This window comes from Lathyrus oleraceus, chromosome 2, assembly GCF_024323335.1.
Source record: "Lathyrus oleraceus cultivar Zhongwan6 chromosome 2, CAAS_Psat_ZW6_1.0, whole genome shotgun sequence".
NCBI classification, from domain to species: Eukaryota; Viridiplantae; Streptophyta; class Magnoliopsida; order Fabales; family Fabaceae; genus Lathyrus; species Lathyrus oleraceus.
Genome location: NC_066580.1, coordinates 271,782,058 through 271,805,055, shown reverse-complemented (window position 1 = coordinate 271,805,055; position 22,998 = coordinate 271,782,058). Strand labels below are relative to the sequence as shown.

At 35.7% G+C, this 22,998-nt stretch overlaps 2 protein-coding genes across 3 annotated transcripts; one reads left to right on the top strand and one right to left on the bottom strand.

Annotated features, from left to right (window-relative positions):
* The first annotated feature begins 1,218 nt into the window (after positions 1–1,218).
* LOC127119123 (protein NSP-INTERACTING KINASE 2) lies at positions 1,219–5,490 on the top strand. 2 transcript variants are annotated; one of them, XM_051049319.1, is made up of 11 exons: positions 1,219–1,492; positions 1,595–1,727; positions 1,887–1,958; positions 2,046–2,189; positions 2,290–2,361; positions 2,437–2,496; positions 2,600–2,694; positions 3,208–3,357; positions 3,449–3,790; positions 4,338–4,717; positions 4,957–5,490. In XM_051049319.1, exons 1-11 carry the CDS (start codon positions 1,405–1,407, stop codon positions 5,275–5,277), a joined length of 1,857 nt encoding a protein of 618 aa, XP_050905276.1. In that variant the 5' UTR covers positions 1,219–1,404; the 3' UTR covers positions 5,278–5,490. The 2 variants fall into 2 exon arrangements, with proteins under 2 accessions (XP_050905276.1, XP_050905275.1); XM_051049318.1 differs by having other exon boundaries at positions 1,219–1,507.
* A 196-nt stretch (positions 5,491–5,686) lies between these two features.
* On the bottom strand, positions 5,687–7,734 carry LOC127121344 (F-box/FBD/LRR-repeat protein At1g13570). Its single transcript, XM_051051864.1, has 3 exons — positions 6,789–7,734; positions 6,296–6,454; positions 5,687–6,192 (listed from the first exon to the last, which is right to left on the bottom strand). Exons 1-3 carry the CDS (start codon positions 7,608–7,610, stop codon positions 5,863–5,865), a joined length of 1,311 nt encoding a protein of 436 aa, XP_050907821.1. The 5' UTR covers positions 7,611–7,734; the 3' UTR covers positions 5,687–5,862.
* Between the last annotated feature and the right edge of the window lie 15,264 nt (positions 7,735–22,998).

The following is a 22,998-nucleotide window of genomic DNA, read 5'->3' as shown; positions in this document are numbered from 1 at the left end:
ATATTGAAAAAATATATAATCTTTTATTCAAAAAAAATTATTTTTCCAAAAAAAATTTATTCTGAATTTTTTTCCCAAAAAATTAAAATTAAAATAAGTTTTTTTTAAATTATGTTTTGCCAGAAATTTTTTTAAAAAAATTTACGATTTTTTTTCTTTTATTTTCAGAAAAATAAAAGATCTAATTTTAAAAAATAAATATATTCAAAAAAAAAATATTATAAAAGAAGAATTTTAAATTATTTTTTTATAAAATTAAAAAAGAAATTAAAAGAGTTCAAATTATAAAATTGATTTATAATTGCAAACTGATTATAAACTACTTTATAAACACAAACGAATTATAAATTAATTTTAAACTAAATTGAAATCATTTTAACATTTTTTGAAATTTTTATTATAAACTGTAATGAACTATAAATGTGGTTTGATTCAGTTCAGTTCATAAATAATAAACACTCTTCGTTCAAATTCACGAGGTCCACTTCATATGGATTTTATAAGTTAGCAATTTTATTTTTTTAGAAAAAGATAAAAGTTCCTATGAAAGCGGGAATGAAATGGACATTACAAACTCTATGTCCTTCCTATCACAGCAATGATAGTAAAAACTAAAAAGAATAGTTTGAGAGAATCCATAATAATGTGAGAAACAGCATTTACTTTTAAAAGTAAGCTGCTTTTGGCTGGTTTATTAGAGGATTTGTCTGTTGAATGTAAATCATTTGGAGACAAAATGAGTGATTGAGAATCAATAAAGCTTATTCAACTAAGATTGATTAATTAATTAAAGTACATGATAATAATAAATTTCTAGCGAAGAAAATAAAAGGAACAGTGAGGAAAGCAGAAGAAAGTGGAGTTTGGTTTATGGTATTTAAGATAATGGCATATCCTTAGGACAAAAGAATGTTTGGATTCTCATTTCTACAGTAACTAACAAATCAAATTCAGACACTTTTTTACGGTGCTTAACAGATAACACTTCACTAGCTAGTATTATTTAATTTATTTCAAAAAGTAAAGGAATAGAATAAAACTAGTACTAATTAATGTGTGTATAGCAATACAAGATTGAAGGAATTTTCTTTTACATTTATCTAGAAATAGGTTAATGGTTTAGTGACTCATTGCTTTATATATATATATATATATATATATATATATATATATATATATATATATATATATATATATATATTCTTTGCTTTGCTTTCTTATTTTGAACCATTGATAAAGATGCTTCTTTTTTCAACTTCAACTCTGACACAAACAAGGATTGGAGTGAGATGCATGACCAAGTTGAACTGAATCTTTCAAAACCTACCCATTACTTACTTACTTATCTTTCTTTAAGGTAGAACTTGACCAAGTTTTGTGTTTTGGCAACAAAGTTTTCATTGAATGGAAGGAAAAAAAGATGCAGTTTTGTTTTGTTTTTTGGCTTTGTTCTTCATGTGGACTTCAGTAACTGGTTTGCTTTCTTCTAAAGGTGTCAACTCTGAAGGTGCTAGTTCATTACCAAGAACAATTTATTCAATCACTAGTACTAATACTAAAAAACATTATAAACTTATCTTTGTTGAACATGCAGTTCAAGCTTTGATGGGAATTAAGAGCTCTTTGATGGATCCTCATTCAGCTTTAAATAATTGGGATGCTGAGTCTGTGGATCCTTGCAACTGGGCTATGGTTACTTGTTCTCCTGATCATTTTGTCATTGCACTGTAAGTAAATCTTACAATAACAACAACAAGACTAACAGCGCAGTTTGTTGCCTGTTTATCTTCTATTTCTCTGTATAAACTTTAAATAATACTTCATTTTCATTTTTTTTTACTTCTTTAAGATTTTCTTTAACTCCTCCTTTCATCCTTTTATGTTAGTGGAATTCCAAGCCAGAATATATCTGGTACTCTCTCATCAACCATAGGTTCCTTACCAAATCTTCAAACTGTGTATGTATTTAACAACCAGTTATAGTTATTTCTGTGAGAAAATTTATCATGGTATGAAAGTTTTTCTTATTTGGAATTGTGTTGCAGGCTTTTGCAGGATAATAATATAACCGGACCAATTCCCTCTGAGATTGGAAGGCTTCAAAAGCTTCAAACACTTGATCTTTCTGACAATTTCTTCACTGGTCAACTTCCAGATTCTCTTTCACATATGAAGGGTCTCCATTATTTGTAAGTTTAAGAAGAATGGTATAGTTTTGTATCTTATATTGCTAAAATGGGAAAGTTAAGAATCTGATAATAAGAATTTGAATTGAAAATTTGAAATCAGGAGGCTAAACAATAACACTCTTTCTGGACCAATTCCTTCTTCAGTGGCTAACATGTCTCACCTTGTTTTTCTGTAAGCTTCTCTTTTGAGCTTTTTATCATCATTTTTTTTCAATCATTAATTTGTCTTTTTCTGAAATTTTCTTAGGGATCTTTCTTATAATAACTTGAGTGGACCTGTACCTAGATTAAATGCTAAAACATTCAAGTAAGTTCTTTGGTGTTATTTTATTTCCTCATTTGAATTTAAAAAAATTTAAGTTTTGTTCTAAATAATTGTATAATTGTATGTTTTTCTTCTTTTGTAACAGTATTGTGGGAAATCACCAGATATGTGTCACTGGAGTTGAACAAAACTGTTTTAGAACAACATTAATTTCTTCTGTTATGAATAATAACTCTCAAGGTAATCATAGTTTTGTTGTACTTTCTCCAAACTCATGATGTTTTCATTTGAAGCTTTGGTTCTTTATCTCTTATGAAGTGCTTTTAATTTGACTTAAAGTTTATTCATGATGGTCTAAGTCTAAGCTAGTGCTTTTTGAATTCAAATCTATTTTATGAATTCCTGTCCAAAACTACTCAGTTTCTTGAGTTGTTTTCATGTATTTTTAATCACTACTTCCATCATCCTTCACTCCTATATTTATTTATTTGTTAGCATGAAGTTTACTTTTACTCTTTTTAAGAAGAAAATTAACTTACTGAACAAGCACATGTCCATAAGCTGTTTTTAACTTATTTCCCTAAGCTCTAGAAAAATAGCTAATTAAAAAAAGTAAAGCTTATATGAAAATAATTTGACTTCATTTTAATTTGTCATAGAAAAAGTTTATATAAGCAATTATATGATATACACATTGAATTAAGTTGTTTATCCAAACGGGGTCTAACACAACTTCCTTAAATCCTTCTCAAGATTTACAAGCTTCTAATAGACCAAAAAGTCACAAAGCTGCTTTGGCTTTTGCTTCAAGCCTAAGCTGCACCTTCTTACTTATTCTGGGATTTGGCTTTCTTCTCTGGTGGAGACAAAGATATAACAAACAAATATTCTTTGACACGAATGGTTAGTTAATGATTGAATCAAATTAAACTCAAACATAGACCAATCTGGTATATTATATGATTACAATTTTTTCTTTCTAAATTTTTTTCAGAACAATACCGCGAGGACATTTGCCTTGGAAACCTGAAGAAGTTCCATTTCAGAGAACTTCAGGTTGCTACAAATAACTTCAGCAGCAAGAACTTAGTTGGAAAAGGTGGTTTTGGGAATGTTTACAAAGGTTGTCTCCGAGATGGTACAGTTATAGCTGTAAAAAGGCTTAAAGATGGTAATGCAATTGGTGGTGAAATCCAGTTCCAAACTGAACTAGAAATGATCAGCTTAGCTGTTCATAGAAACCTTCTTCGCCTCTATGGATTTTGTATGACAACTACAGAAAGGCTCTTGGTTTATCCTTATATGTCAAATGGTAGTGTTGCTTCTCGTCTCAAAGGTAACAGAAATTATCTATCTCTATTAGTAGTAGAAGAAAATTAATCAACAACTACTTTATACAAGTTTCAAGTTTCATGCAGTCACTTGCAAGTTTTAAGTTGCAGTCTCTGTTGAAGCCGCGCTGAGATCCTTTGCATTGTTGATATTTGTGGTCAAATATGTATGATGTGACCGCCATTATAGTCTCGTTGCGACTATGGAGACATCAAAATCCTTAATGACACAGCGAAGATCATTGTCACAGACCCTTTTTAAAACTCGAGTTCCAATTTACAATAGGAAAAGTGTTGATAACTAGCCATATTTGAGTAACCTGTTAAGTATGACTTGCTGTAAATACAAATGAAGTGGTTTTAATCGCGGTTGCATTATGGTCAAATACGTAGGAAGCGGCCAGAGACCCAGTTGCGGAGTCATTTTCCTAATTCCAATTTACATAAAACCCAAATACAAAAAATGTTGAGAACTTGATGTATTTTGAGTAACGAAATGTATGATTTAGTTTATGAAGTATGAGTACTAATTTTGTTTTTCATGATATACAGGCAAGCCCTCTTTGGACTGGGGTACAAGGAAGAGGATAGCATTAGGAGCAGGAAGAGGGTTACTATACTTACATGAACAGTGTGATCCAAAGATTATTCACAGAGATGTTAAAGCAGCAAATATCTTGCTTGATGATTATTGTGAAGCTGTAGTAGGAGACTTTGGGTTGGCAAAGCTGTTGGACCACAGAGATTCACATGTGACAACAGCAGTGAGAGGAACTGTAGGACACATAGCCCCTGAGTACCTATCAACAGGACAATCCTCAGAGAAAACAGATGTATTTGGGTTTGGAATTCTTCTACTTGAACTGATTTCGGGACAGAGAGCTCTTGAATTTGGAAAAGCTGCAAACCAGAAAGGAGCTATGCTTGATTGGGTAAGTTAAACAGAATTGGTTTATTTGTCCTTTCTTTTTGTTGTCTTTGTTACTTTTATTTAACTTATAGACAAGTATGCACACACAGTTACTTCAAATCACTAGTCTTGTCCAACTTGTGTTGGATAGTGCTCATGTCAGACACTTGAAAGAAACTTTGAATACTATTAGATTTTGCACTCTTGTAACATCTATTCTTTTAACTTTCATTTTACATGTGTGACAATAATTGCTTGCAGGTGAAGAAAATACATCAAGAGAAGAAGATTGATGTGTTAGTTGACAAGGATTTGAAAAACAACTATGACAGGATAGAGCTAGATGAAATAGTTCAAGTTGCTCTTCTATGTACTCAGTACCTTCCGAGCCACAGACCAAAAATGTCAGAAGTAGTTAGAATGCTTGAAGGAGATGGACTTGCAGAGAAATGGGAAGCTTCGCAGAGAGCTGAATCAACAAGAAGTAGAGGAAATGAACTCTCGTCTTCAGAGCGTTATTCTGATCTTACTGATGATTCTTCATTGCTTGCACAAGCAATGGAACTTTCTGGACCAAGATAACATACAAACTCTAGTTTATCAAGACCTTTATTATGCTAATAGGAGACACTCACGTATAGATGTTTGTTTGTTATGGGAAAATACTTTTATGGAAAATGTTTATTTTGAGTCCTTTAGGTGGTTGGAATAATGTTAATAAAGTAGTTTGTACTCAAACCTGTTGATATTTTTTTAAGATTTGTTTCACTGGTGGTGAGTTTTAACTCTACTAAAGTTACTTGTCTTTCTCTATTATCTTGGGATTAGAGACAAAACATTGTCAATTGTTTAACCATACACATGTTTTTGATGATGATCAAAATATTTGTTTCACATAATGGCAAGAACAAATCATAAATTAAGAACAAACCATATTAATAATAATAAGTAATATAAATGTAATCCTAAGGGATACTCTAACGGTTTAAATAATATTATATTATAGAAAAGATATTTTACAATATCTTGGAGGGTCAGAGAACACAAGGCCGCTACCTTGGACTTGTAGATTCTTGTTGAACAGGTTTTGGAAAGAAATCTGGCATTCCCTTCTTCCAAATTGCATAAAAAACTTTCTTTGGAGGACAGAAGTGGTGTCCGTTCTCCCTAGTCTCGAAAACCTGGAGAAACACAGATTGGATACTCAAGGCAGGTGAAATAAATTTCTGCTTTAGAAGAAGCTCTTCGAAATTTCATCAATTCGACCAACATTTTCAACCGATATTCTTTATTACTTATATAAGGAATGATAAACATTTTCTCAAGGACAGGTGAAGAACCAAGCAAAAATTTGATAAATTCAATCTCATGTGGAACACCACTCATTTCTGCCAAATCCACAACTTTAAGCTTGCGAAGTATAGAATCTGAGTGGTATTCTTTTTCCCAAAAATCCAAATCTTCTGTATATGCAGAAGCTTGTATGTCGGATATACCCTGCCAAATTCAAATAAGCAATCAACCATACATATTTTATTAAAGTGACGATAGTAAAAATTAATAACAGTACAGAACAAGTATTCATATCCTTAGAACTTACTGAAATGTGAAGTTCCTTTAGATTGGGAGAGCATTTAATCAAGCGAAGAACTACAAGTATCTCTTTCATGTCCATAAAACTTACCGGACGCATTTGAATACACTCCAAATTGTTGAACATTAGTGCAAGATGCCTTAGGTCATTACCTATGCTCAAATACTTCAAGAACATACAAAAATGAGCAACAGATTAGCCATACATCACAACATAACACCATTCATTTGTTGATAACAATGATGGTGAAACTAGAAACAAAATGAGGATGAATCGACTTAAAAATATATACAACAACAACCAAGTCTTATCCCACTGGGTCAGCTAAATGGATTAACATACGTCATAACATTATATCGATAACCATGCTTCTAACCAAATCATTAATCTCGAGATAAACTTAAAAAAATATATATATATATATATATATATATATATATATATATATATATATATATATATATATATATATATATATATATAAGAGCAAAAATGTTACCTTTGTGAAGTGCACAGCTCCATCAAGTCTCTTAAGATTTGGCACACCACTAAGAAAGTTAACAAAATTGCAATTTGAACTTTGTTCAATATGCTCGGAAAGATCATCGTCAGGCATATACATAGAAACAAATAGTTCAACCAAAAGCGGCATATCTACTAAATAAAGGTCGTTGAATTCACCATAGAGATACAAGTACTTGAGGTTCGAAGCAGAAATAGTAAGAGCTAAACAATCACAGCCTATAAGTGACAAACTCTCCAAGAGAGGGCAAGTCGAAATGAGTCTCTCAATTGCTTCAGAGGATATCACAACCTGATGAAGATTGAGCCTCTTCAAACACGAAAACCCCTTAAAACTAACGGGTGGATACAACTCGCAGCGCGAGAGCTCCAATCGAAACAATTTCTCACAATCGAAAAAACAGGAAGGCATTCTAAAGAATTCTCCTCCCAACTCAAGAGTCAAATCTTCAACATCATTCTTAGATACAAAAAGAATCCACCGATCGATATCAGGGAAGCTCAGCAAGCTTCTATGTGTAATTTGTAACCTATGAATAGGTCCTTGGTGAAGAGATAACACCATGGAGATAAACTTGACAACTCTTTCTTGAAGAAGTTGTTGATCATTGTAATCGCAAGGGATCGGGAAAGATTTTTCATCGAAAACAAGGTGGGTGATGGAACGCCATGTGTTCCTCCATCTGCTTGACAAAATGCTTGTTCGCGTAGCATCTCTTATAGGAAGTTGTATGAGAATGGTTTCTATAATGCTTTGAGGAAGGTCAGTGATCAAATCAGGACCCAAAATATCACTCATTTTCGTGCATCCAATAGCTCTACTGTTGCATCCAATAGCTCTATTGTTGCACGGTGCCAACAGAAGAAGAGACGGCACAAACCTTACTTGTGAGTGAGAAGGGAGCGAGGGAGAGGAAATTTAAATTTTGTTATTTGGCTTTTAGCCCTTTTATTTTGATGTTTTTAACATTTTAATATCTCCTCTTTCAAAATTGATTAGAGTAATATTTTTTTATATAGTAAATTACTACCTTTTTCCCTTGAATATCTTTTCTAATTATAAGACCCTCGTGCACTTACATCAATTATTTTTGTATAAATTTATCCCTATTTATTTAAAGTATTTCTTTTAATAGAAATAAATTTTACTAATGAGAAATATAAAGTAGTTCTTAGATTTTGGAAAGGCAACTTGACGTTCCATTTCATTCTCATGTGAAATATATTTAATTGACAGATTATTGAAGTACTTTTTTAAAGGTGCTAAAGTGAAAGTTATTGATGTCTTTTTTATTTTTTGAAGGAGAGATTGTTGAAGATTTCTTTGAAGGTGCTGTAGTTGAAGAGTTGGAAGATGAACTTCAGTCCAACAACATTGTAGAACTTTTATCTCCACTCTTGGATTTAAACAATTTTTTTTGAAGATGATTAAGCAATTGACAATGAATTTATGTAGGATTTATCTTGATAGGTTTATTAATAATTTTGTTTTGGTAGTTGTATTTATGTTATGTTTTGATTGAAAAGAGACATCAAATATGAATACAATTATTTAACTGGTTGGTTTAAGAATTGATTTATTGTATATGTACTATTAGGTTTTCCAATTATGAAACTTTTGCAACTTTTGCGGGTATTGAAACTATCGAATATATATTTGGTGTTGAAACAAGATGATACCGATGTTAATTGTAACACCCCAGTTTTAATTATCTGATTTTATTTGAATTTTGGTGTGTTTTAGAATTGATTCTTTATTTTAGTTAATTTCATGAGGGTGGATAGAAATATTGTAGATTTTTATCTAATTATTGAAATATTAGAGAAAATAAAGAATAAGTGGTTAATGAGAAAATATAGATTGATGGGAATTGGGGAGGTGAAATGAATTAATAAGAAATAAGGGGAATTGGTAGAGTTATGGAAAATAAAAAATAAAATAAAATTTTATTTAAAAGGTAATGTTAACTTGTGTCTTAGGGGATATAAAATAAGTTAAGAAACTCACTTATAGAAAGTTTATATTGGAAAAAACAATTAAAAAGTTAATTTTATATTTTTATTAAAATCAGTGCATAATTTCCAAGACAACATTTCTTCATTTAGTTATTAACTTGTGCTCTTATGGTACAAGTTAACATTATCCTTATTTAAATTAGGGGAATGAGAGAAAATCAATCAGTACTTAAAATTGAGAGAAAAAGACCAAAAGAGAAGAAAAAAGTCCTAGCAGAGCAAAAGTGAAGAGATGGAGTTTCCATCGTTAAGATCCAAACTTTTTCACAAATTTGAGATAAGGGAGAACTGTTCATGATAAGAGTGCTTAATCTTGTAGGGTAGAGGGGGATCCTTACCCTCAATTGTTGAGGGTTTGTGAAATGTGTGAGGTTTGTGCAGAACCTCTACAATTGGATTGATATATGATTAATTTTAATTGTGTTAATCATGCTATGTGATGTTTTGATGTGAATTTATATGATTGGATGCCATGAGAATATTTTAGATAACGATGTTCATATGTTGCTGTTATATATTGATGAAAAGCATGATGAGTTATTGTGATGATGTTGATTTTGATGTTATGAACGGTTGATTACTATATGATTCATGTACCTTAAGTTATGATACGTTTTGGGATTGTTAGAAGTCAAATTTTGGGGTTTGGGGTCTAATGCGGGGTTGGAAAACAAGAGAAATTGCACAAATTCGTGAAATTGGATTTTGGGTTCTGTGAGCTGCTACGGGTTGTAGCAGCTCCTACTGGCGGCCGTAGCAGGCCTTTGGTTATTGTACCAGAGGCGTGTTAGAGAGAGGTTTTCTTTGGGGAGTGTTATAAGTCGTGTTAGCCAACATGGGTGGTCGTAGTAGCTCTCTGGTTTTTGTACAAAACGCGTTGTTTCGTGTGTAACTTGAGTTCGTGACTCTGTTTGAGACGCAAATCGAAGCATTAGGAGGTTGACGCATAATACTACATCATAGTAATGCCTTAGAGTTTATATGTGTGTATGAGGATATGAATCAAACGGTCTAAATATGTAAAGTGAATTGTTTGATTTGGTTGATGGTAAAGTGGTTCTTACTTAGCCGGCTGTTGATGAATGTGGTGAATTGAGTTGTTATGTTAGGTTTGTTGAACAAACGAGTAATGTTTAGAATTGGGTCGGTGAGCATTTGTGAGTATTTACATAATTAATTATTATGCTATCATATATATATATATATATATATATATATATATATATATATATATATATATATATATATATATATATATATATATATATATATATATATATATATTTGAATTATGTTGAGAAGTGTGGTTCAGAGAGGAACTACGGTGGTGGTCCGATATTGGCGATGTTTATAGTTTGAAGAGCAACCAGTAATGATTATTACATCTGTATTTTTGTTGTTGCATTTCAGGCATCATGCATTGTCAGAGATAGGTGTACGGACTTCAGTCTAAAGACGAGTTGTTGGTTCAGAAGAGGGGATCAGTGACAAGTATGGGTTTGAAGAGGAACTATGTTCTAAGAGGAACCATTAGTCAGTGGATGAAATCAGTAACATAAATCTGATGTCTAAAATGGGTCCCACGTACATATTTAAATAGACAAGAAAAGGCATTGAATTCATTCTTATATATGTGAATGATTAATGTTCTGAGTGATTATTATTGTGTGTGGTGATTGTTGTGGATGAATATTATGAATTCTTATTTATGTTGATTGTACTATCCTCGATGTTTTATGCACTGATAACTTGTGTGAATGAATTCTTGCCTGTATTTGTTTTCCTGTGTTGTTTTTACACTTGTGATGCAGATACTCAGGTAGGAAATAAGAAGCCTTAGCGATTGATTTCCTTGGAAGATGGCGTTAGTGTCCTTCTTCGCATTTTATTATTTATTTCAGTGTTGTTTAGAATTTTCAAGTGTCGCTCAGAAAACTGTAACACTAGGATGGGATGTCGTTGATGTTTATTTTGAGAGTTGTTTAATTTTTAAAACCTCATGGTTATTTGAATTTGTTTTATGAGTTTTCAAGGATTAACTGAATTATGTTGAGTTTTCATAAATAACTTATGTTTTTTTATTAAATTGTTGAGAAAGGATGTTTTATGTAGATAACTGTGACACTCTTATGAGTGCATTATTTTAATTATAATTTATGCATGTTTTATGAGTAAAGTGTTGGAGTTTGTTTAAGGTGTTACATAATTGGTATCAACGTAGGTCGGTTCATTTGACATGTGTCTGGACACTTTCGATGCCTGAATTCGTTAAATGTTTTTTGCTTTACTATTTCCGATTAGTTAACATGTCTTGGCTGGTTGTGCAGAATAAAATGGTTGGAAATAGAAACAATCAAGAAGTTGCAGATGCCCTTGGAGCAATGGTTCAAGTGATGGCATAAGCGAATGAAGCTTTGTGGGAGAATCATAATCAAAATGGTGGAGTAGATGAATTTCGTGGGCTAGGAAAGTTTCAAAGAAACAATTTGCCTAGTTTAAAGAGAAGGTACGATCCTGAGGGTACTCAGACTTGGCTTCAGAAGATTGAGAAGATTTTCAGGTTTATGGCGTGCATAGATGAACAAAATGTGTTTTTTAGAACACATATGCTATCTGAGGAAGTTGGGCATTGGTGGGAGAATACCCATCGGAGAATGGAAGCTGCTAACGCGGAGATTACTTGGACTAATTTCAAGGCTGAGTTTTAGAGAAGTACTTTCCAGCTGATGTTCGCAGCAAGAAAGAGATTGAGTTCTTGTAGCTAAAGTAAAGCAGTATGATTGTGGTTGATTATGCAGTTATGTTTGAGGAACTGTCATGATTTTTCTCCACTATAATGTTATGGAAGCTGAAGGGTCAAAGTGTGTGAAGTTTGAGAGTGACTTATATCCTGAGATCAAGAAATTCATTGAATATCAGGAGATCTGTTGGTTCTCAGTGTTGGTGAACAAGTGTAGAATCTAGGATGAGGATAGTAGGGCCAAATCTTCTCACTACAAGAGTGTGAGTGAGGAGAAGAGTGGAAGGCAACATCATGGTAAGCCGTATGTGACTCCAGCTGATAAGGGAAAACAGAAGATCCAACAAAAGATCGCAGGTGGGAAAGAGACAAGTGGGGGAGGCACTCTTGCTTATTTGAGATGTCACAAGTGTGAAGGGTTAGGTCATCATGATGTGTAGGGAAAAAGCACGGATCCGAAGTGTTTCAAGTGTGGGAAGTAAGGACACCATGTTGATGAGTGCAAGAGTACTGTTTTGACTTGTTATAACTATGGAGAACCATGTCATATTAGTACCCAGTTCCAGAAAACGAGGAAGGTTTCAGATGTCTCACAATCTAGTGGGGAGGTGTTTTCTCTAAGTGGTATGGATGTCTCGGGATCAGATAATTTGATTTGATGTATGTGTACTCATTAATGATGTTTCTCTGATTGCTATTATTGTTACCGGTGCGATGCATTTGTTCATATCTTTTGACTGTATTAACAAGTTGAACCTAGATGTTCTTCTATGATTGGTAGTATGGTCATTAATACCTCGGATAATGGTTCGTTGACTACTACATTGTTGTGTCTGAATTGTCCCTTGACCATTTATGATAGAGACTTTGGAGTTGACTTAATTTGTTTACCGCTAAGTCAACTCAATATTATTCTGGGAATGAATTGGTTGGAGTTCAATGATCGGAAAAATAGCAAGTGTACTATTTTTACCGATGTAGTAATAAGGAGTTTTATTTCCAAGTATCGATCTCAGGGATTGCGTAGGAAATACTTATTTAACTTTGATTCTATCAGAACAAAAAGATAATGGTTTGGTTGTTTTTGGAATTTCAGCGATAAACACAAAAGACAGTAAAAATGTAAGTGATTAAGATAAAACATGCTAGGGTGAGTGGTTGATTTAACCAGTTAAGAATTCAGTCAAGATTTCCTTAATACGCATGAAACATTCAATTACCTAACCTCAAAATGTTCTTCCTTAAGTCCTCAAGAAAGAAACTATTAAACTACCAATTCTTATCAAATGTCCATTCAACAAATCCTTGGTTTTAATCATAAATAAAATCGAGGTTTGCGGTGATTTACAAAAGTTACTAGTCCTAGATGATGCATTCATAAACCCAATTGTGTGAAAACCCTAACAATCACAATCCTGTTATTGAAAGTCATAGATCAATTTGTATTTGTCCGATACAAAAGCATAATAACGTCACACAATTGAATTGAAATAAGTAACATGGTAATAAGGAAATCATTAGTTCAAATTCATAACATACGATCAAATCAGGACCACCCCCTAACATAGGAGGTTTAGCCTCTCATAGTATTCAACGAAATCATAGTATGAAAATTAAACATTACAAAGAACTAGGAGATTTTGATCTTCAATGGTCGAAACCCTTGAATCTCGCAGTCTTCGAATCCTCCATAGTAGCTATCTTCTCAATGCAGTGTTTTCTTTCGTACGTCAAAAAGTGTCTTCTCTATCTCTCCAAAGTCTTCTAATAGCCTCCAATGGATTTTTCCCAGCAAGAAGTCCAAAATACCCTTAATGAACAGGGCAGATCCACACAACAAAAAGTCAAATTTCTCAGCCGCACCCATCAACACGGGCAGTGTGTACACACACGGGTGCCCGTGTTGATTCACACGGGCAGTGTGTATACACACGGGTGCCCGTGTTGCTCTTCAACAGTTGTGTTTTTGTGTGTTTTTTTAAAGCAAGCTACAAAGACATCAACACGGGCCGTGTTCCTACACACGGGTGCCCGTGTTAACTCTCTGTTTTTCCTCTCCACGCTTTCTTTTCCTGACAAACAACACGGGCAATGTTGTGGCACACGGGTGTCCGTGTTGAACTGCTGTATTTTCATATTTTTGCCTTTCTGAGTGTCCCCAACTCCACTATTAGTGCTTTTAAACCTGTGCAACAGCCTGTAACAATAACACTACCAAAACGAAGCGTAAAAGAGACCTTTTTGACATAAACATGTAATAAAATGAAATGTGATACCAAACTAATAAAACATGATAACTGACTCTGAAACAACTGTAAACAAACACAAATCTTACCAAAGTGATGAAAATACGTCAGATTAATGGTGGGAATTCAATGGAAATGGTGACCGATCACTCAACCATGTTCATATCAACTATTTTGACAAGATTGTGTTATTTCCCGAACCCGGAGAGAGTACGCATTTGAGATGCATGTCCTCCAGTTAGGTAATGATGTCCTTGAGGGAAGATGATCAATGTCGCGGCGGGAAAAATTTGAGATTAAGCTATTGATTAACTTAACTCATAAAAACAAGATTCTCCACCGAACTTTATTGTTTCCAAAAGGAATGGGAAAAAGGTCGAACAAAACCCACAAAAAGGTAAAACAAAAGAGAAATCTGAATACGAGACTTTTTATGCAAGGGGAAAGTATTAGCACCCGTTACATCTATGATACTCCATAGGAACCACTTGCAAATCTATGTTTATGAAAAAGTTAGGTTGTTTGTTGATTGATTTAAATTTGAAAATACACTTTATCATATTCGAGTGGAAAAACTTAGTTTACTACCCATAAGTATGAGGAAATGAGCATTTGTATCATCTTGATATGGAGAACATTTACTTTGACTTTCTCACAAGCAAGTCTCAACATTCAAGTGGAAAATATCAATCATTTCTCAACATATTGTAGAAGTATAGTGGTTTGCATCACTACAAGAATAGATTAATATCCAATATATTTTTTTTAAAAAAAGGCTCTTAAAGGAAAGTACACAAAGGTAGAAAAAGAAGTTTGGTGAAGTTTGTTTTTTTAGAAGTTTGAAAAAAGAGTTTAAGTATGCTTAAGTGTTTTAGCATTTATTGAGAAAAATATTTTCTGGATCACTTGACAAAGTCAAGGTTTGTTAAGAAAAGGGTGTGAAGTTTGAAAACAAGAGATTTTTGAAATAGAGAGAAGTTTTGAAAATTGAAGAAGTGGGAAGGAGATGAAGAGACTATCTTAAAACATAAAGTAAATGACATGAAATAAAAATGTTAAGGTAACCCAAGATAAAGCCTTTGTGTGTGCAACTGTACTACCCACAAGATGGAGCAAGCATTTGACATTGGTCAAAACAAGCATCCATTTCCCTTTGGATTGAGCCACAAGATAAAAGCACATAAGCAGATGAATATCGAAAGATTTAGATGAACAACAAAGCCACAAAGAAAAATACAAGTCTTGAAGAGAAGATCAAAGGGTTCAGAGGGATCACAGGGCATCGGGTGAATCACAAAGTATCAGATGTACTCCAAGAAAGGGGAAAGCACTAATTCCTTAAGGTCCAAAGTCCAAAATATTTCTCAAGCAAGGGATAGTAGCACAAAGTCCATAAGATTGGATTAAAACTTTATAGGGTGTCATCCATTTTTATCATGTTTTTGTTATTCTGAAATAAGAAAGAAAAACAAGCAAAATGTAAAAGGTAGTGATGTAAATGACATGGATGTAAAGTGCATAAAGTAAATGCATAAAGTAAATGTTAGGAGGTTAGATGTAACAAGTTAGTGATCAAGAGGCAATCAATATATGTGGCAATCATGTTAGAGTGTTGATACAACATCAAACTCTCAAGGCATGAAACATAATTGTTCAAAACTCAAAGAAGAAATAAGAGAACAAAAGACAAAATTAAAACAAACTCAAGTGTTTGACTTAGGACCCACTATCAACAAGTCAAGGGACCCAAACATATGGCACAACTTAGGGATCATCTATCACTAACTCAAAGTGTCAAAAATATGATCAGATGATCACCTATTAACATATTAAATTAGAGAAGATTGACTTAACCTAAGAGACCATGTATGGATGACTTGAAATGTAGAAGCATTGATCAACCCAGTCAAAAACTCAAGTCAAACAAAAAAACAACCAAAAAATCAAACAAAAGTGAATTAAAAGGCAAATTAAAATGATTTTTAATGGAAAATAAAGAGAAAAATCCAAATCAAGTACCAAAAAATAAAAGAAATGGTTGAGAAAATTATGAGAAGTTAAAAATATTACAAATGAAAAGATCGCAAAAGTTGGATGCGAAAATGTTTGAAAATAATTTAAAAATAAAATGCATAACGAAAATTAAAGATAAAATAAAATAAAAATAACCAAAAATTAAAAAATGATTTTAAAAAATGTGAGAAAAATGTATGTGATGCAAATAATTTTAGAGACCTTGTGTAAAAAATTTGGATCAAATTGAATTAAAAATGAGTGAGAAATTAAATGGAAAAGAAATGAAATAAAATAAAATAAAAAGAAAATAGAATTAGGGTGCCAACGGTCAAGAAATTAAAAAAAAAGCGCGTGGAAGCGTCTGATTGGCTGGGATTCAAATGTTTGGCACCATGGCACGCGAAGGAAGTTTCATCTTCAACCTTCAGCTTGATTTCTGCAAATCATGAACTCGTATTTTTAGCAACACCTAAGTATGGAGTTAGCTTCGCAACACATCATCGTTTATGTCTCCCTACATCAGAGCCATTGATTGGCTCTGAGCAAAGAGAATTTTCTCAAGAACACGAAGAACCCTAGTTCTTCAAAGTAAAATTAAATGATGAATACGAAGAATAAATTCAAGGTAGTTGAGGGTTTTCAATTAGTGAATCAAGACGAACACACTGATAACTTGTTTGCTCGAAATTGTAACTCATGTTTACCTTTCCTATTGAAGCTTCAGAGGCCAACGATGGTGGATTTAGAAGTCTGGTTCCAATGAGTTTCAAGCCACGGTAATGCTTCAGTCTGCTTCAGAAGGTGCCAATGAGTGATTCTAGGAAAAGATTCGAAGTTAAAAGAGCTTGAATCATGGAAATGGTTAACTGGTTTTTTGAGGTATCATGTTCAAATGGTTTCAGAGTTTCTTTGGCTATCCAAGCTTGGAAATGAAGGCAAATTCTTCCTCTATTTATATGGAATGAAGTGAGATTATAGTACATGTGAAATGGAGGCAAATTCATGTGAATTAGGTCAGAACTTTGAGGATTTTCCAGGCGTGTGAAATAAAACATGAAATGCATGAGTTGATGATGAAACCAAGTAGTTTTGCACTTGTTCAGGCGTGTTTCGGACATGGCATGAAATTGAACAAGTAGAGGTTGCACGTGTGCATGTGGCCCAAAATTGAACATGACATGAAATTTGTGACCTGAAACTTGCACCAGAAGCAGAGTCTATGGTACCATATTAAAGCTTAGGCCAAATGAAATCATGTTTGTTCATCAACAATCTCTAGCCTTTCTAAGAGAGGGTTACTTGCAGGACCGACTACAAAGTCTTGGACTTAGTGTTTGAGCGTATGGTGTTTTTGTAAGCAATGTCTTTGAAAGGTATAAAAGGTGTAAATGTAACTCTTGATGAGTTAGGGATGTAGTAAAAAGTAAGATAAACGGGAATGTATTGAAAGTAAAGCAAGAAAATAAAGGTAAATTTGGTAAGATTAAATGACTTATGAATGTAAATGGAGGCAAAAGTACATTTTTGTAGGGAGATGACTTTTTCTCGTAAACGCTTTGGTACTTCAAGTTTTACTTCTACTGCAAATGCTAAAAATGCCACCTCTAGAATCTTCCCTAACACTTGTTTAAATACTACTCAAAGGTAACCGTCAGGGGGTTACGAAATTATCTTATGATGACACGTGTCGGTCCACTTCCCCCATGTCTGTAGATAACTACCCACGTTCTTTGATTGCCCACGAACGCCTTTTCCATTCCGGTATTTCGACTTTGACCAAGACCTACAAATGTCGACCCATGGATTTCTTCTTTGGCCGAAATTGGTCAGCTAACAAATTACCCCCTAAAAAGGTTGGTTTTGACATGAGCTCGTCGTTCGAGGAACTTGCCTTTTGATTCCCCAAATTTCCGCTAGCCGTCTTATCACTACTCATGACCTAACATGTGATGATGATTTTTTCGGCCACACAGTTCCCCAAACACTCTACCATCATTAGAAACTATTCTTAGGTCGTAGGATTCCAACCGAAGCCATTAACTCTTCTTACTACTTCCTAGCCATCCATTTGTCAATCGCTTAGTGCTCGATTGTTCCTCTTGCCAACCTATAAATAGTTCTCTATTCTTCCTCAAACATTTTTCTGCTTCCATACCCAAGTATATTTCTTACTCATACCTTCAAACAACCTTAGCATTGTAGTTTGTAACTCAGAATCTCCAAATTCAAACCATTTGCTTCATCTCCCAATGACTTCTTCTTCTCATGTCAAAGAACTCACCACCTACGCCACCGGAAACAACCCCATTGCTTTCAAACTCACTGCCAAAGAGGGTATAAACTGTATTCCTCAACCCACGTCCTCTGATGAAACAGTGGTGAAGAATTAGCAGTGCCAGATGCTGATTCCCTTTGTGGTTGATAGGAAACTGCTAGCGTTCCATGGACCTCTCGCGAATCAGAAATCTTCCCCAAAGGATATTGCAACCTTTTTTTCCTGGATACAAACTCGCTGCTCCTCATGCCTTCGACAAATCCATCGTACTCAATGTCAGATTCATGGAGGCGAAAGCCATGGTCTTTAGGTCCATGCCTACTCCTGGCAACAAAGAATACCTAGCGTGGCTTAACAAAATCCAACGAAAATGTCAAGACCAATGGAGGAGTGCAGGGATCTACGACCTTATTCAAATATCCAGGTATGCTCATCGTGTAAATCCCTGCATGTTACTGGAGTCCCTATATTTTTAGGAAGGCTCCACCAACACATTCCAGTTGCCCTGTGGGATGTTAACACCCACCCTTTTCAATGTGGAGACAATCACCGGCCTTTCGCCGTTTGGGGAAGTCTTCGATCCTACCCTTTCGACGGAGAATACCTTCACGTTTAGTCGGGCCAGCCTTCTGAATTACATCGAAGATCACTACAACAAGGATTCTGTCGAAGTGTCCGATGAAGAGCATATAGCCTTCCTTAATTTATGGCTTTCATACTACGTGTTTTGCCCTGGTTCTTTGCAGATAGAAAATAGCTATATTTCCCTGGCGATCCAGATTCATAAGGGTTAATAGGTGTCTTTAGGTAAATTGATGTTAGCCTCCTTATATCAGGCTCTGGGGCTGGCAACTCTGAAACTGAAATTCCTCTCCAACACTCTTAAAGCCTTGAATCTTCCGGGTCCTTTATGGATTTTGCAATGTTAGTTAAATGCTACTCTTGAGTATCAGCTAGGATACCCTGTGTCGGACCGTATTGCGAGACTGACTAAAGATCGATCGATCGAAGGAGCCAGGTTGGATTTGACGACCTGCCAAGAGACTCCTAACACATATCTCTTCATGAAATACTTAAATATGTTCATCGAAGCAGATAAATTCACTCTTGGTATGGCGCCATTTGTTGACCGAACCTTCGGCCCTAAGTGGTTCAAAGATCCTTTTCCAGGTGGCTCTCCATAGAATGCGGCCCAATCAAACGCGATATGGAGAGACTTCTTGACTCCTACCTTGTTGTCCTACAGAATTGAGCCAGGGTCGAAGGGTTTCGGTTTCATGAGCTACCAACCGAATCTGGTGGCTCGCCAGTTTGGCTTAAGCCAGATGGTTCCAAAGCCTCTGGTATCTCATGACACCGATATTGTATGGTCCGGTCGATCATTAATAGCAGATGATCACAAAGCTTGTCTTCGTTTTTTGTAAATTCACTCACTATTACGAACTCCCGGTTTTCAAGTTTCAACAATCTTTTCTAACAACAATTGACTTCGACGAATGATGGAATTCCTACCAGAGTCATTCTTTCCTAAGTGACCAATTTCTCCAAAATATGGTCGACGCTCTCTCGACCCTTGCCGGCGATATACCGCCTCCGCCTCCATCCATTAATGCTCCCGACCCAAAAATCCAAAATTCTCAAGTCGACGAAGCCCCCAAAAATGTATAAGTCATTGATTTAGTTTCTCCCTTTTCTAGGGATGTATAGTACTAAAACTTTCTGTTATCAGGGTCAAAAGAGGATCATCTCCTCTACTGAGCCAACTCTGGCCAAGCCCTCGAAGAAGCAAAAAACTCCTCTGACCCCCCCTTCACAGGTATCACCTATCAGCCTTGTGAAAATGTTTTTTACTTTAGCAATTTCTATTACCTTTTCACCCATTTTGAGATTCAGGTACCTGAAGAAGTTCCCGTAGCGGAAAACGAGGATTCTGACGGGAGCGTGCACTCGCATATCTTTTCCGCCTCAAAAGTGCCGCCCAAAACACCTCCTACCCCTATGCAGCGGAAGAAGGCTCAAGACAAGAAGACTCCATCAAAGGTGGTTCCAAGGGCTTCGACCCCGACAATCCAAGACGATATCGAGGAAGCTCTTAGCCCTCGTGATTCAGAGAGGACTCCCACCGCTTCTCCACCTCTTGTGGATATTCAGGTATTCATCCATCCTCATCCCCATCATCTATGGGTTTCTCTTCGACGTGTCATCTAAGACTTCTATCTTTCAGGGACCTATGGGCTCTCCGATTGAGGTTGAAATTACGGTCCAAGATAAGACCGACCATTCTTTAGCCGACGTTGTCTTGAGTCCGCAACGACAAGCTGAGTTTCAAAGTGCCTCACCAGCGGTTCCTCAAAGTCCTGTTTCTCTGCCAACTCTCAATCCGCCAAACGTTGTTGATGAAAGTGTGTCGACCAGCATTTTAACTTCGAGAGAAATCAGGATTATCAAACAAAGGAACCCTGCTAAGGTCCTTAGGAAGTTACAACAAATCCACCGTCTGTCAAATGATGCGCCACCCCCCTCTTCGATCGTCGTTGCTCCCTCAGAGCTGCATGTTGAGGTTGTTTTCATTCTTCAGCAATTGAAGGCGTTAGTCTTCGAGGGCGACTTTCTATGGGCTCTTGAGAAAGAAGAAGAACTTGCTCGTGATATTTTTAAGTTCCTCGACTCACTTGCCCTCTATGATATACCTGCCTCAATGGTCAAGTATTTCGTCGAGTTTGACTTTACCCAATTTGTCAAGGACATTAACCTTCGACAAAATGCTGACCTCCAGATTAAGACGAAACTCAATGAGGCAAAACTTGAATGGGACTCCAATGAGGCATGTGAATGAAAGCTCGACGAGTTTGAACACAAGAAGGAAGAACGTCTTCGTTAGAGGGAAGCCTTCGACTAGCAGATCTCCGACTATCAAGCCCAGATAACTGAACTTAATAAAAAGATTGTTGAGGTAGAAGCGCAAAAAGCTTCCTTGGAGACGTCTGAGGGAATTCCCACGCAGGAAGCAGTCGACAATGAGGTTCTGAAGGGGATATCCCATGGGGAAAGAGCCCTCAAGATTGAGGCCGACATAAAATACTTGTGTGGAAAGAAGGTTTCTCTAGACAATAGGATTAGTCACGAGATAACCTCTTTTGAGGACTTTAAGTCTAGATTCCCTATTTGATATCTTCTTTGTTTTTACCTCTCTTGTAAGGTCTGCCGACCATGTTTTGTAATGCCCTTTTGGGCCACTTTAAAGAATAACTGAATCTTGTTATGTTCGGATTTGGATCTCTTGTAGCATAGGTTTATATTTATTTAAATATTTCCCATTTACTCTCAAGACCCTTTGATCCCCACCAAGCTATTTGATCTCATATGCATTGTTGGCGAATGTTCGGATTATCTGAAATGGTCCCTCCCACTTCGCAGACCATTTACCTAGAGTTCGATCTCGATGATCAATAGGTAAGATCACTTTCCAAACATAATCATTAACAATAAAGGTTTTTCCCCTTACCTTTCTGTTGTATACGTTGGCTACGCGTTCCTTCTGTCATGCCAGTATTTCCACCGCAACCAATCTTTCTTCATCTAAATCGACCAATTCGTCAAACATCATTTCCCAATATTTTTCCGACTGGAGGTCGTTCTGGCGTTGTACTCTGACAAACTGCAAACAAATCTCTAATGCAAATATGGCATCATGCCCAAATGTTAGTCTAAAAGGCGTCGAATTTGTTGCCTCCTTTAGGGACGTCCGACAAGCCCATAGGATTTGGTCCAAAGTCTTGTGCCAGTTCTTTGGTTTTTTGGAAACATGTTTTTTAATCAAACTTATTATCACTTTGTTGGCCGCTTCGACTTGGCCATTTGCTTATGCATAGTAAGGCGTGGAGGTAACCAACCTGAAACCTGTTTCGCTAACAAACTCTTGCATCCTTTGTCCCACAAACACTGACCCTTGATCTGCAGTAATGGTCTCTGGGATGCCAAACCTATATACAATATGTTTTTGGATGAATTCAATCACCGCCTCCCGATCCATCTTCACCAGAGGGACGACTTCGATCTACTTGGCAAAGTAGTTTATCCCCACTAGGATGAACTTTTGTTGCTTCGACGAGGCTGGTCGAATTTCTCCAATGACGTCTAATGCCCACCCCCTAAAGGGTCATGGGTTGATGATCGCATGCAACTCATTCGTTGGCATATGTTGAACACCTGTGTGTCTTTGGCATTCTTGGTATCCCTTGGCGAACTCGATGCAATCCTTCAACATACTGGGACAATAAACCCCTTGCCGAAACAACAACCACTTTATCTTATGGCCTGCTTGGTGAGCGCCACAGGCTCCACTATGTACCTCATATATGGCCAAATATGCTTCGGTATCTCCCAGACATTTAAGTAATACCCCTTCTGGTGTTTTCTTCAGCAATTCATTTTCTGAACACACATAGCTCAAAGCTCTGTATTTGGTTTTCCTGTCAGTCCCTCTGACTGGGTTCTCTAAATATTCTACAATCGGTTTCCTCCAGTCTGTTAGTGATGAAATGTTGATAGTGAAAACTCCATGTCCCCATGACTTCTTGACTCCACAGGCTTCCTGACATTCTTGGTCGAGCCCTTCGTTACGCCTGTCATTCCTGTCGAGGATATCTTCTGTCAGTGGTGGTGTGTCTGACACCATCTTCTCTCGAACTTCAATCATATCTTGGAATTTCGACTTAGACATCTTATATCCGGAAGCAATTTGGTCCAACTCGTTGGCTTCTTGTTTTTCGTTTCTCGGTACATGTCTTATGTCTGTAACCTCAAAGTGTTCCAATAGTTGCCTCGCAGTCACAAAATACTTCAGCGAACTTTCCTTGATGCACTTGTATTCGCGTATGACTTTCTTGATTAC